This window comes from Lipotes vexillifer, unplaced genomic scaffold (genome assembly GCF_000442215.2).
Source record: "Lipotes vexillifer unplaced genomic scaffold, Lipotes_vexillifer_v1.1 scaffold1854, whole genome shotgun sequence".
NCBI classification, from domain to species: domain Eukaryota; kingdom Metazoa; phylum Chordata; class Mammalia; order Artiodactyla; family Lipotidae; genus Lipotes; species Lipotes vexillifer.
In genome coordinates this window covers 149591-164788 of record NW_006786017.1, presented here as the reverse complement: position 1 = coordinate 164788, position 15198 = coordinate 149591, and the positions used below count along the sequence as shown (strand labels likewise).

The 15198-nt window shown below is 55.5% G+C and overlaps 1 protein-coding gene and 1 pseudogene across 1 annotated transcript in view; both read right to left on the bottom strand.

The window, feature by feature from the left end:
• LOC103076006 (fibroblast growth factor 11-like) overlaps window positions 1-735 on the bottom strand; it is a 3758-nt gene extending 3023 nt beyond the window's left edge. The window contains exon 1 of the mRNA XM_007458378.1: window positions 589-735. Within this exon, the coding sequence (XP_007458440.1) occupies window positions 589-735 (147 nt within the window). The remainder of the gene's footprint in view (window positions 1-588) is intronic.
• Window positions 736-2824: 2089 nt separating this feature from the next.
• Window positions 2825-4470, bottom strand: LOC103075736 (transmembrane protein 102-like; annotated as a pseudogene).
• Window positions 4471-15198: the final 10728 nt, after the last annotated feature.

Below are 15198 nucleotides of genomic sequence, written 5' to 3'. Positions count from 1 at the left end.
CTCCCTCCCTCCCTCTCTTCCCTCTCCCTCCCTTTCACAATATGGTGAATATTTCTGATAACCACAGCCACTGCTCACAACGGTGAGCAAGACCAACGTAGCCTGTCCTCGTGGAACTTCCATTCTAGAGGGGAAGACAGACACTAAGTTTGTGATTGATTACAAGCTGTGATAAGTTGTGATAAGTATGTGGCATAAAAATGCATGCATTTTTGCTCATCTTATGGAGAAGACTGAGAGCCAGAGTCAGGAAGGGTTGGGGGGCAGGGGCAGCCTGCTATCATTAGGGAATATGTAATTTCAGCCTCAGATTCTTCAGGTACCTTCTATGTGGATCCACCTTCATGGACCCTAAAACAACCCCAGCCTTCTGCCAGGCAGCCGGGCAGAAGTTGGGCCCTGTTCCCTGCATGGATGCCCATCAGGGACCCACACAGAAACTGCCTGACCTGCCATGACGGTGGACCTGGTGACATCTGCCCCTGTTTTTCAGGACCCCTGCCCACAGAAGAAGATAGGACAGGTCAATGTGGGCCTTCACTAAGGGGAGCTCACTGTTTGTGTGTGTGGGGGGGTGCACAGTCGCACCTTGGACAGCAGGATGAGGAGCTGCTTCTGGCAAAGGGACTTGGTGCCGCGGGGACACACGCGCCGCTGCGCCGACACGGGCCGGCTGCCCCCGGGCTCGTGGACCTCCCGCTTCTGCCGGATCAGGCTGCTGGCCAGTGCCGCCATGGCGCCCCGGGAGGAGACACCCCAAAACCGGCAGGCTCCCGGAGCGCGCTGGGCCCCCCCGGAGAAGACCGCTAGCTCACCAGGACATGCTCTTGACTCTCCGGTCCGACTCGCCGCCTCACCCACGGGACCTGAGGATAAGCCCTAGACGACCCCCACCCCAGGCACCAGCTCCCACCCTTGGGCCTCGTGCTAGCTTCGCCAGACCCAGCAGCCTATGTACCTCTCAGTTGACCCCACCCTCGACCTTTGTCCCCCACAGAAAACTCCCCCTTCTCTGATCTCCAGTGTCCCTGTCCCCCACTAACACTATCCCAAAGCCAAGACCCTCAAATTTTCCAGGATGTGGTTCCAATATCCCCAGGCACCTTTCCACCCTATTTCCGGGCCCTGCACTCCTGCCAAAGCCACTCTTATAATTTTAAGGGTGTGGGTCCTTAGCTTTGGGGATATTAGCTCACCCCACCCCTGCTGGGGTGCTGCCAGTGTCTAGGAAGAACCCAACCTTGGTGTCTTTTCTTTTGCCACCCTCTAAGTAAAGAATCCCCCACTTTTTTTCACTGAAATCCCCAATAAACTATGCCTTGAAATATCCAGACTGTCGCCAATCAGCAAGAAGAGGTTCCCAGACCCTGTCTCTGGACGATACCGCTTTTTACCAAGTCACCCCCATTTCTAGTGGCACAGCATTCCAGCTGCTGAGCCCCTTTTCTCACCTTGTTACCATCCACTGCTTTTGAAGTCACCTCCAAATCCGCCCTTCCTAGTGGTTACACCAGGTGGTTGTCTGGAGGGCCCTGTGTCACCTCGGAATAAGGAGCATAGGTTTTTGGCTTTTTTGTTTTTTTTCTGGCAGCCCCTGATTTCCTCGGGGACAGCTGGTGCTGTTTAGATCCCACGCCCTCCAATCCAACCAGCCCCCCGAGAGAGGAGTGCACCCACGGTGTCACGGGTCCCCAAATGTGAACAGACCCGCTGTAAGTCAGAGCGCATCAGAGCTTTCTGCGACAGGGCTTCCTTGTCCTCCCCGGGACTGCCTATAGCGCCCCCTCTTCCTTCCCCGACGCCCCTCAACCTGTCCTGTCTTGTCGATCCGGGGACGGCTGGCGCTGGCTCCGGTACCAGGCTCCTCCCTCCCTGTACCCCGCAAGCGGAGCTTCCCCCCACGCCCGGCTAGGCGTCCCGGACCCCAGGAAGGAGTGAGGGTGTCTCCGCAGAGCGCCCTGGTCTGGCGAAGTGAGCACTGGGCCTGGCGGCTGGACCAAGCGGAGCGTTGGCAGCGGCAGCGGCTGTGGGAAGCTGAGGCGATGGCGACGACAGCGGCTTCCCCCTCCTCCGAGAGCCTGTCCGGGGCCGCTGCAGGGGGCGGAGACGCCGGGAAAGAGCGGGAGGTGAAGCTGGGCGGGCGGAACCCCGGGGTTCCTGGGAGGCAGGGAGTGGCGACGGTCTTAGAGACAGGCGGAGCCCAGGCAAGGCCGCATGTCTCGCAGTTCAGAGGAAGAGGCACAAGGAGGCGACTCCACTGAATGGAACTCTGGATGGGGGGAGAGGTTGGGCTTAGATAGATGGAATGGCGGATGCCCCGAGAATGGAGAAAGGGACCCTACTGCCCGGGATGGAGGACAGAACTGGATGAGGAAGGTGGGGGGAATAACTGAAGAGATAGCGGTGGTGGTGAGGTCTAGCCTGGGGTGAAATCCGGCCTCCTTAATGTCTCTGCTTTTGTGTGAGACAAATTGGTCAGTCCCTGGTCTCCATACCTTTCTCCATTACACGTTTTTTCAGCAAATATATTACCCCCATCCCTATTGACTCCTAAGAGAAAAGACCGTAAGAACTGGCGGGAGATGGATGCCAGAGGCTGCGCCGGAGTGGGAGGGGTGCTGGCCACAGCTTTGGACAGTGGAGAGGCCAGAATGGAACGACCTGTGCCGGGGATGGGGCGGGAGGAGGGTGGGAGGAAGCGGAGGAACCGGCGAGGAGGCCTTCTAGAACGGGCTCTTCGGGGCCAAAGCGCTCAGCCTGTCTCCCAGGTGAGGGGAGAGCAGTCCCCTCCACATCCCGCTGGCCAACAGAAGCACATTCCAGGTTAGGAACAGCGTCTTTCATGGGTCCCGCCTCCCCCGCCGGCTAAGCCGCCCCCCTTGCGTGCAGCCTTGGCCTCTTCCACAGCGGCGCGCAGCGCGGGCAGGGTCCCTGCGAAGCAGGGCCAACGCCCCGAGCAGCGAAGCGGCGCCTTCCCCCGCACGGAGCTTCTGGCCACTCAGAAAATAGTGGGGCAGCGTCCCGGCCTCGAGCACCCGGCCCAGCTCATCCAGCAGCCCGAGGCAGCAGGCGCCCACATTCTCGGGTCGCGCCAGATAGAGCGCGGGTAGCCGCTCACACGCCCAGTAGAGCAACGTCCGCAGGAGGTAGGGCGCCGCGACCCTAGTCCTGGCCACCAGAGGGCGCAGCAGCGCCTGGGCCGGCGCGTGCGCTTGCAGCAGGGCAACGGGTATGCGCGTCTTGAGCGCCAGCTCTTGGCGGGCGAAGCAGAGCTGCCAACCGGAGGCGTCCGGCCGCTCTGTGCCGCCGCCGCCGGGCACCAGGTAGAAGGAAGACGACTCCGAGGCCAGCGGGCCGGTCCACGAGCGGCTCCGAGCCCCCTGGGGCCAGCCGGCCACGGACACCACGGGGATCAAGTCGAAAAGCAGGAGGCGGCGCGGGGGCCCGGGCGTAGCCAGGAGGATGGTGGTGACCCCCTCGTGGCGGGCTGCGAGGACCAAGCGCGGGGCACCCGGAACCGGAAACGGGGACTCAGTGACCGCAGCCAGCGAAGCAAAGAACCAGGCAGCCACCTGGGCGGGGCACAAGGTGGGCCATGCCTCCGGAGCCTCCAACGGCTGTGGCACTGGGCTGGCTGTGGCACTGGGCTAACGTCGGTTGCTTTGGTGACGTCACCATTGGTTCTTTTCAGTGGTGAGGGAAAGTCAACATCGGTTACGTCTTGTTGAGGCAACTCTGGCACTGAAACATTACTAGGTGAGTTTTCCAAAGACTCGTGTGCCTCAGGCTCAGTGAGGTGTAGCTGATCCACGGAGATTTGCGGATCCTTGGGAGTTTCTTTGCTTTAGGCTGGCTGGATCGAATCACGTCCTCCTGGGACTGGGGGTCCTAGGCAATCCTGCCATGCCTCCCGGACCGAGGTTCCGCGTACCGGCTCTGGAAGGAAGAGCATGTGTAACAGGATCCCACGTCCGGTTGCAGCTCCTGCCCAGTGCCATCTAGCGAAAGCACGGGCACCAGGAGTGTGAAGCCGGCGTCGTAGTGAGGTCCCCGAGCGTAGGGACCTAGAGGCGCAGGCCCCAGATCCAGGGAGCCCTCGCGAATCCCGCAACGAAGCAGCAGGAGCTCTGCCTGAGGAGGAAAGCGAGGGTCCCGGCGGTGAACGAGACCTAAGGAAAGAGAAGGGATCCAGAGCCGGGGCGGGGTGAGGCGGAGCTGAGAGCTGCAAGTTCCCGAAGGCTGGGAGGGTTACTTACCAAGCAAAGAGAAAACAAAGTCCTTGGCCTGGAGGAGATCTGGTCCTGGCTTGGGACGTTCACTCCAGCTCGCCTGCACACCCAGCTCCTGGATCAGCTGCGTTAGTTCTTGCAGCTGCGCCCCAGAGCAGCAGTCGATGTCCGTGAGCGGCCGGGCTGGGGCTGGGGGCGGTGGGCCCCACCAGGGAGCACTGCCCCAGACCGCGGAAGCCATATGGCTCTGTCGTTTGGGGGCTAGGAAATACACAGACGGGAGGAAGCCCAGACGGGCCGTACCTTTTGCTGCGGAAAACTGGCCCCCGTTCTTTTCTCTTCCAGAGGCCAAGAGGGTTCCCAAGACACAGTCCGCCAATGGGTCTGCAGACGAAGGACCCTAAATTTAGTTTTGAAAGAGAACAAAGAAATACCTCCTCTGTCCTTGCCCTTTTCTCATATGCTGGTCCCCGCCCCCATGGAACGGTTCACCTGACTCAGCAGGTAGAAAGTAGCTGTTTGGCCCCTCCTAAGGAATGCAATAGCCTCCTTCGCTGCCCCTTGTCTACGTCCCCTTACCTCTTTTTCAGAAGAGGCTAGTGGTTTGCGGCTTCCCTCTTAGGGTTAGCTACAAAGGCTGGGAAGACAATGGATAGGAAGATTCAACAGGTAACTTCTTCCTGCTGCCTGTAAGGCCACGCCCTTAAATTATAACCACGCCCCTTTCTGGAGACTGTCGGGGTGGTTCCGGACCAGCCCGGCCTCCAGTCAGAGTTCAGTCACCCCCTTCGCTCTGCAGAGATCTCGCGGCTATCCTGGGAGTTGTAGTTTGTCTTCAAAGCTACCAGGGCGTTGGGGCCACGCACCCACATCCTTTCCTGTTCCGTTGAAGTAGTGCCTGATGGAAGTTGTAGTTTCTATGGAGATACGCTATTCTGTGTCTTTATGATAAATTATTCTGTGTCTTTACAAGGCCAGGTGAACCGCACAAACATTCCTTGGGGTTAGAACAGAGGCCTAATAGGATGGATCTGAATAGCAAACAATAATGAGGGACATACACTAGGGCATGTGGAGAAATACGGGACTCTACATCTCACTTGGGAGTAGAGGAGCCCTGGTCATTTAAATCTAGAAGCGTTCTTGCATGCAATTATAACTTCATTTTAGAGATGAGACTGCAAGCCTAGAAAGGTTGCACATGACTTGTCCAAGGTCAGAGCTGAGCCAGAGAGGTGTTGGAAATGGGCTCTCCAGCTGGGATGTATCTTCTTGGAATCGGTGGTGGTCACCTTAGACAAGAACACACCGATAGTGTGCATGTAGTGACCCAGGGATGGACATCTGACTCAGGGAAGGGACATATTGGTGTTGCCCACCTCAGACACACAAGTGGTGGCAGGGAAAACACTTTGGAATCTCGCAGCTTATGTGTGTACACAGAAGAGTTATCAGGACTGAAAATCAAGTCCAGAGGAAACTCCAGCTGGGCTAGCGCAGGGCAATGAAAAATTATCAGGGGAAGGAAATGGCTTTCAGCGACCAGTGCTATCATGGACACAGCTTAAGTCCAGGATGAAACTAGGAGCCAGAATAATAGGACAGAAAGATAGGACACCAGAGACACGCTCACAGATTAGACCAATGCATACTGGACCAGGAATTCTAACATGCCTTTTTCCCAGGGGTCTGTCTCCACAGTGAACTAGGCCTAAGTCCATGGGCAAGAAAATTAAGTGGAGACACCTCGAAAAATTTAGAGGCCTATGAAGGAGGGGACCCTCAGAATCCAGGGCTCAATTTGGGGAGCCTAAAACACAAGGTTTCCTAGTCACTGACAAAGAGAGGTCTTCTCACTCAGTAACCAAGAGCCCCAAACACAGCCCAGAACGGGGAAGGCAAGTTTCCATACATCTGGTCATGACCCAAGAGACCAGATGAGGAAAACTGAAGCCTGGGCTCTTTCTCACAGTCTGGGGAAATCAGGCATTGGGTGTCCAGCCCCACATCTTACCTCCTCCCCAGAGGGTGGCTTCTGAACCACCCTAAAAAGAGCTAAGTTCTCTGGGCTCTGGGGGAGCTTTAAGATGCTGGGGGTGGGTGACAGGGAAAGGAAAATTGCTCTAAACTCTAAAGCACTGCTCTCCAATAGCATTTTCCATGATGATGCAAATGTTCTAAATCTGTGCCGTCCAATACAGTAGCCACTAGCTCCATGTGCCTACTGAGCACTTAGAAGGTCATGGCACTGAGGAACAGAAATTTTTTTTTTTTTTTTTTTTTGGCCAAACCATGAAGTTTGCGGTGTCTGAGTTCCCCGACCAGGGATTGAACCCCAGCCACAGCAGTGAAAGCGCCAAGTCCCAACAACTGGACCGTCAGGGAACAGAATTGGATGCCAGGGAAATTCTGTTCCCCGAGGAAGAGAATTTTTAACTTAAGTTTTAACAGAATTAATTTTCCTTAATTTTAACTAATTTACATTCTAATAGGTATTTGGCTAGTGGCTACTGTAATTGTCAATGCAGCTCTAGGGCCTTGGGGATAACGGATTTAGCTAGACAGCGATGGAGGGAAAGCAGGGATAGTTTAGGTCCTCATCAGGCCCTGTGGGATGGGGCTGGGGTGGATGTCCTCAAGCAACCACAGAACACTTCTCTTGTCTCTTTATTCCTCATGCATATCTGTTCCCTCTTTTTCTAAGTTGCTCATCACACACTGATATCCCCACTCCTTGATGGTCTCCGGTGAGTTGTTGGATGTCTCTCGGTGAAGGCGCCTGGGAGACAGAGCTTCACACTTGTCCCTGCCTGCTCTGCGCTGTCTCTAGCGGGCGTCAAAGACCACATGCCCTAGCCGGCTGCCTGACCCAGGACAGTAGGGCTTCCAGCTGGTTTTGGGAGGCGTAGACATCTGGCGATAGTTCTGGCAGGCTGGAGGAACTGTATCCATGGGGTGGTACACCCAGTATTGGCTGCCTGCTCGCCGGGAGGATGATTGCAGCTCAATCAGTACAGGTACCTCTGAGAAGGTTTGCAGGTCATTGTAGGCCACCTGAGCCTTGGGAGAGCAGGAGTTCTGACTGGGTGGGACAGAAGTCCATAGTATGTGCTGCCCAGCATCCTCCTTTCGAGGAACTGCCTCAGATATAAATGACTGTCGGGTCTGATGTGGGCCCAAAACTTGGACAGAGTCAGTTCCTAGAGGGTTCTCGTGGAGGCCAGGATTTGGGGTAAGGCATGAGTTGTTATGGAGGCCTAATCTCTTGGATAAGCCAGAGTATTGAGTAAGGGCTGGACCCTTATGGGGGCCAGGATCTCGATTAATTCCTGAGTACTTGTATAAGCTAGGGTCATGGGTATGTTCTGAGCCCCTGTAAATTCCAGCATCTTGGGTAAGGCCTGGAAGCTTTTGGAGGCCTGGATCTTGAGCAAGGCTTGGGTTCTTGGGGAGGCCTGGGTTTGGGGTAAGGCCTGGGTTTTAGGAAACTCTGCAGACTTTGGAAGGGCCTGCGGTCCTTGGGAGGACAGAGCCTTGGTTGAGGCCTAGACTCTCATGAAGTTTGGGGGGTTGGGCCTGGCTTGGGGTTTGAGAATTAGTGGATAACTGGGCAGGCATGGGGCTCTGGCAAGAGAGGATAGATTGAGAAGACTTGGAGCTTGGGAGAAAGGTGGGGAGTTGTATTAAGGTGGAGGGCTTCTGGTGGTTGCTGTGTTGATGAAGGAACCAGGATCTGGGACAAACAAGAAGCAGAGAAATAGTGCATGGTGGAAGCATGGTGCATGGTGAGCTCTGCGCACTGGTTGGAGAATGGACGCAAGGTTGAGAAGGTGCAGCATCCTTGGAGTACAGGAATTTGGCGTACACTGGAGTCTGGGGGTCCGTGTTTCTCTTCTCAGAACTGCAAGGAAGCAAGCTGCAGTAAGGGAAGGTCTTGGACTGTACAGATTTGTCTTTGGCATCATTGAGATTCTTCCATTCCATATTCCCCAACTCCGGGTAACCCAGTATGGATCCTGTGGAGGGCTTAGCACTGTCCCCACTACATTGCTTGATTGTTTGCTCAGCTGTACCAGAGCTCACCAGACCATGCCCCTCTTGGGGCCTGGAGAGGGTACCCAAGTCCTTTCTGGAATAGCCAGAGTTCTGAGGGGGACACACATGGAATAAGTTCTGCTTTACCCTGAGGGCATCGTAGACCACACGGCCGGAGGAGAGGCCTTGGCTGAAGGCAGACAAGGTAGAGGGAATAGAATCTAGGATGGGGGCAGGGGTGGTGGAAGGGACTGGAGTGGTCGTCAGGGCCATGCCCAGTGCTGAGACAGAGGTTGTGGCAGAGACAGGGACAGGGGCTGGTGTAGGGGCTAGGGCAGGAGTAGTAGCAGGGGCAGAAGTTGGGGGAGGGACCAGGTTGTTGGCATGGGTATAGGTCAGACGAGCATGGGTCAGGGTGCAGACAGAAGTGTGGCCCAGGGACTGGGCTGAGGCATGTGAGGGGGCCTGGGCTTGGGCCTGGGCTGGGGTATGGGCTGAAGTATGCTCAGGGCCATGGACCTGGGCAGGGCTGTGCTCAGGGGTGAGGACTGGGGACGGGGTCTGGGCCTGGGGGGTGGTGTGCTCGGGGGGTGGAGTGTGGAGCAAGTCTGGGCCTGAGGTGGGGCGTGCTCAGAGGGGTGGGTGGAGGAAAAGGTCTGGGCTTTGGCAGGAGTGTTCCCAGTGGGGTGCACTAGGGAGAAGGCCTACGCCTGGGCGGAAGTGTGCTCATGGGCGTGGCCTCGGGAGCAGGTCTCGGACTGGAGGGGGGGTGTGCGCAGGGGGGTAGGCTGAGGATAAGGTCTGGGCTTTGGCAGGAGCATGCGCAGGGGGCTGATCTGGGGGGCGGGTCTGGGCCCGGGCTGGGGCCTGGGCTGGGTCGGAGTCTGGGGTCTTAGTCTTGCTGTCTTGGGGCAGGCGGAGTGGAAACACGTCCACCTTGCTCATCCTGCGGAGCTTGGAAGGTGTCTCTTACCTGAAGTAAAAGTTGGCTTGGGCCTTTAAGGCTCTGACCGGAGGGGCCTCCGCAGCTCCCACTACCCGCTCCTTCCACAGTCCCCGTGGAGCCTCCGTGGAAGCCCCAGCCCGTCCACACTGAGGCGGCATCCAGCAGCACTTAGAAACCTTCTTGTCATTTGTCTCTGGTATCCGGGAGTTTGGGTGGTGGTTTGGGTGCCCGAGCAGGAAGCTTCGGCGATGGCGGAAGCGGGAAGAAACTCTTGAGCGCAGGTTCTTGGGATCCACGCAGCAGCGCATGCGCATGCGATGGCTGCCTACACAGCTGGCTTGCTTGTCTGCGGGGAAAGGCGAGATGGGTCAGGGCCTGGGTTCCTGAGGGGCTGAGAATCAAGGCAGGGATAGAAGAAATGGGACACGCCACATCCCCTGAGCCCACGCTGGCGCCCACTCACCTTTGGGGAAAATACGATGGAAAAGTGCCCGCAGGAATCTCTTCAGATGCCTCCAGAGCTGAGGGAAGAAGCGGAGGGGGGAGGCCGGGAGCAGGGTGAGCCCTGAAATCCAACCCTTGTCCGGCCACACCCCAGCAGCCCTCCCACCTCAGCCCCTTCAAGACCCCAGGGCTCCCCCAACCCCGCTGCCCAGATCCTGCCCTGACCATAGTCACCACGTTGATCCCCACGTTGACGAAGATCAAGCTGACCAGGAGCAGAAGAATTGAGTCTCCTTGCTCCTGGCATTTCCTGGGGATGGGGCCAGGGAATAGCTCGCCTTCGTAGCAGGTTCGCTCACCCATGGCCGCGGGTCCCAGGACTGCCTGGGCCCCCTGCCCTCCACTTTTAACTGGGAGCCAGACTGGGTCATAATGGGGCAGGTGGTGAGGTCACAGTGAGGGAGGGGCATTCCCTGGTAACCAGGGTGAGGTAAGCTGAGACTGGACAGTCAAACAGGGCCCAGAGGCCGGCACACCTCCCCTCGAGCGGTCATTCATTCGCTCACCGCCCGCTGACTCACTTGTTCAAATGGCACATTCCGTCTCTTGGCCCCTCCTGAGACTAGGAAGACCTTGGCCTCAGAGGCCTGCGGAAGGCCTGGCTGGAGGCCAGAGCCTCAGCCTTCTTCGTGCCCTTCACTGGGCCTGGAGCTGGACCTGCCCAGATGTGGAACCTCCCAGTTTGGAAGCATCTTGTATGAGGCTCTTTGGGGACAGGGACAGCTGAGACACAGAGGAGGTGCCCAGAGACCAGTGGTTTGGAGTCTGCAGCTGCAGATCTACTTAGTGCATGGTATAGGACCAGGAGGGGCCTGCTGGCAGGACTGTGGCCACTAAACCAAAGGGACCCTCAGGCCAAGAAGGGGACACTGGCTTCTTATTGCAGGAAGCCAAGGGCAGGGACCCAGGCTGGCAGAAAGAGTGGTGCTTCCAAGCCACAGACCACCAATGTTTCCTGGACTCTGGCGCTCTTTATTCCTCTCTCCATGCCCTGCTGCCCCCTCCCCCGCCCCCATTTGCTGCTGGTCAGTTCATTTTCCCAGTCTGGCTCCCGTGCAGAGAGGGCCTCGAGGCCGAGGTGGAAGGTAGCAGCGAGTTGGCCCGCGCTTGGCTCTCCTGCACTTGCCGCTTCAGCTCCAGGCTGTCATACACCTGGTAGTTGGCATTGTCCCCCGGGTTCCGGCTGAGTGGCATGAAGGTGGGCAGGGGTGGAGGGTGCTCGGTAGCCTGGACGTCGGGCAGGGGCTGGGAGGGGCGGCGGAGCAGCGCTGAGCTGGGAGCCAGGGCCCGCTGGTACGAGGCCTCAACTGTCAGAAGAGTTCAGGGTTGGCAACCTGGGGGCCTGGGTTTCTAGGGCCCTGGGAGTGGCGGGGGCGGGGTGCCCCCTACCTGTCTTCCGTACTTACTTTTCTGATTAATCCAGTAGATGGTCTTGTCTATGACATTCTGGAGCCCATGCCCTACCTGGGGTGGGGTGGGGTGGGGTGGGTGAAAATGAAGGCCAGGCTCTGTACCCTCACCCACCCCTCCCAGCCAAGACCGTTCCTGCACACGGAGGTGCAGGCTGCAGCTGGTTGCCACCCTCAGCCCTCTTCACCCCTACTGGTGGTCCCCAGCCATCGCTGACCATAGTTGCCATGCTGATCCCAATGCTGACAAGAATGACAAGGCCCAGCAGCAGGAGTAGGAAGTCCTCCTCATTCTGGGTACTTTCTTGGTATTGATGGCAGCACCCCAGGTTGTCATACCAGAGCCAGTTTTCCATGGTGGGGGTTCCTAGGGCCACCTGTGCCGCGGGCCCCTCCCCACCGGCCCTGACCCACTGTGCACTGATGCCAGGACCTGGGGACACCCACCAACAGGTGAGGGAGCATGGTCATAATGAGGCACGTTGCAGGGAGTCACAATGCTGAGGTGGCCAATCTTTCAACCACTCAGCTGGCCCTTTATGTGGCCATCTCTGCCCTCACTCCCACTACATGGAGCCCAGCCCCCAGAGTTCAGTCTGTCCTTCTGTCTCCATGGGGCCTTGCTTAACTTGATTTGCAAGCATGGTTGCTACAGATGACAGATAGTCTTCATAGGGGCTGAATCATGCATAAAGGATTTTCTCCATTTCATTGTTCGAGACATTATGGCAGCTTATGTAGCCTGTTTGGGATTCTTAGAACTAGCCTGTAGTTCTTAAAAAGTTTCAAGAGAAGCCAGAAATCCAAATTTCTCTGTGAAATATCCACATTTTAAAAGTAGCAAACCAATTCAAATGTTAAATTCTGCGGGCCAACAACATGGGCCAAACAAAACACACCAGTTTTTAACCTCTGATGTATATTGTATAATGCTTTTGTTCTCATCTTCTCATATGATCCTCAGACTCGGGAGTAGATACTATTATTAGCTGCATTTTACAGATGGGTAAACTGAGGCACAGGGCAGTTCAGTAGCTTGTCCAAAGTTTGAGCACCAAAGCTGGAACTTGAGGTTTTTACAGTGTGCTTTTTTATCCTCATTAAAAATGCATCCTTTTAGAAATAACCTTTTTTTATCCTAAAGATAATACATATTACAAAATACAATAAACTACAGAAAGGTAAAAAAGACAAAACGACCACTGGTCCCAGCATGCAAACATAAGCACTATTACTTAGTGTATTTCCTTACAGAAAAAACATTTCCCTATTCATTCAACCAGAGGTACCGGCTGTATAAGTTAGGATCTGTGCTAGGTGCTGGGGATATTACTGTGAACAGAGATAGTTCCTGCCCTCAGAAGGCTTACAGTCTATTTCTTGTTCTTTGTTCCATTCATTGCCAACCTAGATGTGAATATCCAATGGAGGTTCTTCAAGAAGCCAAAGAGTAGGGGCCTCCCTGGTGGCGCAGTGGTTGAGAGTCTGCCTGCCGATGCAGCGGCACGGGCCCCCCCTGCCGATGCAGGGGACACGGGTTCGTGCCCCGGTCCAGGAGCGGCTGGGCCTGTGAGCCATAGCCTGCACGTCTGGAGCCTGTGCTCCGCAACAGGAGAGGCCACAACAGTGAGAGGCAAAGGCCCCACAAAAACAAAAAAAAAAAAAAAAAAAAAAAAAAAAGAAGCCAAAGAGTAAATAAGCGGATATTGCATTTCAGGTGGGCCCAAGGCCCCCATCTGCCCAGTCCCACTTGGGCTTCCTCCTTAGAAACGAAATGATGAGAGGATTGGACTCCTAGTGAAGGAGTTAAGATGCAGAAAGGGATAGGACTTGAGAGTACTACCAAACTCTCAATTCAACTGGCCGAGGATCTCGGTCTCAGCCCTCTCGTCCTCAAGGAAAGGGGTCGGGAGGGGGCAAGTGGTACGTGGCGTCCAGAAAGATGACGAGGGTCCCGACGCTCGTGAAGATGATGAAGGTCCACAGGAAGAGGCGGTCCACCACCATGGCCACAAACTGCCAGTCCTCCTTCAGCTGTGGGTAGGAAGAGGAAACTGTTCCTGAGCTCCAGACCCCCATGGAAGGCGGCCCCATAGGCCCTGTACCGCACCCAGTCCTCCTACCACGGCTTTGAGACAAGGGCGGGCCCGCAGAATAGCAGAGAGCGAAACTGCGGGCGACGGAGGTGAGTAAAGAACAAGTCGGAAACCAGGGGGCGGGACCAAGTGAGGCAAACTTCCAATTAGAAATAAAATCGAGTGCTTGGGGGCGGAGCCTAAGCTTGCGGGTGGGGCCAAGGCCACCCAGGCCTTGCCTTGGCCCACCCTCTTTGCACTCACCGCGTCGTGGTCCTCCTGTTCCTGCAGCTGTTGAGCGATGTAGCTGATTGAGGAAACGACCTCCCGTAGCTCGGGAGACAGGCCCACAGCCCGGTTTGGACCATCGATAAATCGCCGCAGGTCCGGGGCAGACAGTTCAGGCTGGAACTTGGAAGAGGCGAGTCTGCTTGGCCACGACCGGGTCGCAAAGACGGCCTGCGCGGGTGCTCTAGGCCCCGCCCCAACTCCCTCCTCCAACGCCCATCCAGGTTTCAAAACGTGAGAGAGCCCTTCAGGTTCTCTCCGACAGCGGCGACTTCTCTAGTCTTCCGCAATTCCTCCTATTCCCTTACGCTTTAGTTCCCACCTCCCCGCGAAGTGGGCAACAGAAGTGGGCAACTACAACTCCCATGATGCTCAATCACGACATCCTCCGGGAGCTTATGACGCCTGCCTCCGCACAGTCTTCTGGGAACTGTAGTTCTCCCTCTCCCTTCTACGTGGGCGATGGGGAGTAGATACTACCCGTTCTGTTTGGGGAAGAGAAACAACTGCGCCTCGAGGGAAGCCCTCTTACATGGTTCTTAAGGATTGTGATTAGACGGAACAACATCCTGGGAATCAGGTTTTCTGCTTTCATTTTCCAGCTCTGTCCCAAGTGTCCTCAACGGTCACAAAATTATGCAATGAATTAGAAAAGACATTTGAATTGAATTTAGTCTACCCTTTCCCTTTACAATTGAGAGAATAAATTATGGAGGTGAGATGATTGGTCATAGGTTGTGCAACTACTCTGTGACAAGCCAGGGCTGGTGAATGGGCATGTCAGAATGAAAGCCATCATTCAATTCCAAGTTAAAAGACGAGAACCAGGCAGAAATATACAGTGAGGTACTCAGGAACCCCAGGGGCTATCCCAATGCGCTGGTCCCCAGGTCTGCCTGTAATATCAGAATACCCTGGGCAGTGATTTATAACGTGGAAGGGATGCCTTAACTCACTCTAACACACTGACTGGGAATCTTTGGAGATAATGCCTCGAATTCTCTGTTTTTGAAGTGTTCCAGGTGACTTTTAAGCACGGCCAATTTGGGAGCCATTAATCTGGTTTAAATGCTTCATTTATAGATATGTAAACTGAGGCAGAGTGGTAACTTGATTTGCTCAGAGTCACTCTGGCAATTTAGTAAAACCCCAAACCAGAACTCAGAGATGCAGTCACTATGCCCAGTTACACACTGGGCTGGGCCTGCTTCTTTGGTTCATGGTACAGGCAGGATCTTCATTCTAACAGAGACCCCAGGACTTCCAATGTCTTGTGTCTGGAGGTTCATGTCACAGGGATAAGCAACTGTGGGCCCAGTTGGAATGTAAATGATTTCAAAGAGGATTACTTGATAGGTCTTAACAAGAGGAACATGAATAGATTCTATCTGAACTTGGGAATATGTAGTTTATCCCACCAAGCCCTTACATCACCATTTCCCACTCAATGCCTAGTAAGTGCTAATAACAGAGGACCTTTTGAGACTCAATAGACTATCTAGAATTTCTATTCCTATCCTTTATAATAACTCCACGGAATCAATTGGAATTTTGATGGCAGCAAGCTGTTCAGTTGTTCCAGGGGCTTTGGGGGTGCCATTGGGTTGTGGATAGAAGTTTCCCTGACCCTAAGTTCCTGGCTGGCTTGGTAATGTGGATTTTAGACATTGCCTTGCCGTACTCTGTCTCCGCTGGTGCCCACGGCAATGTGG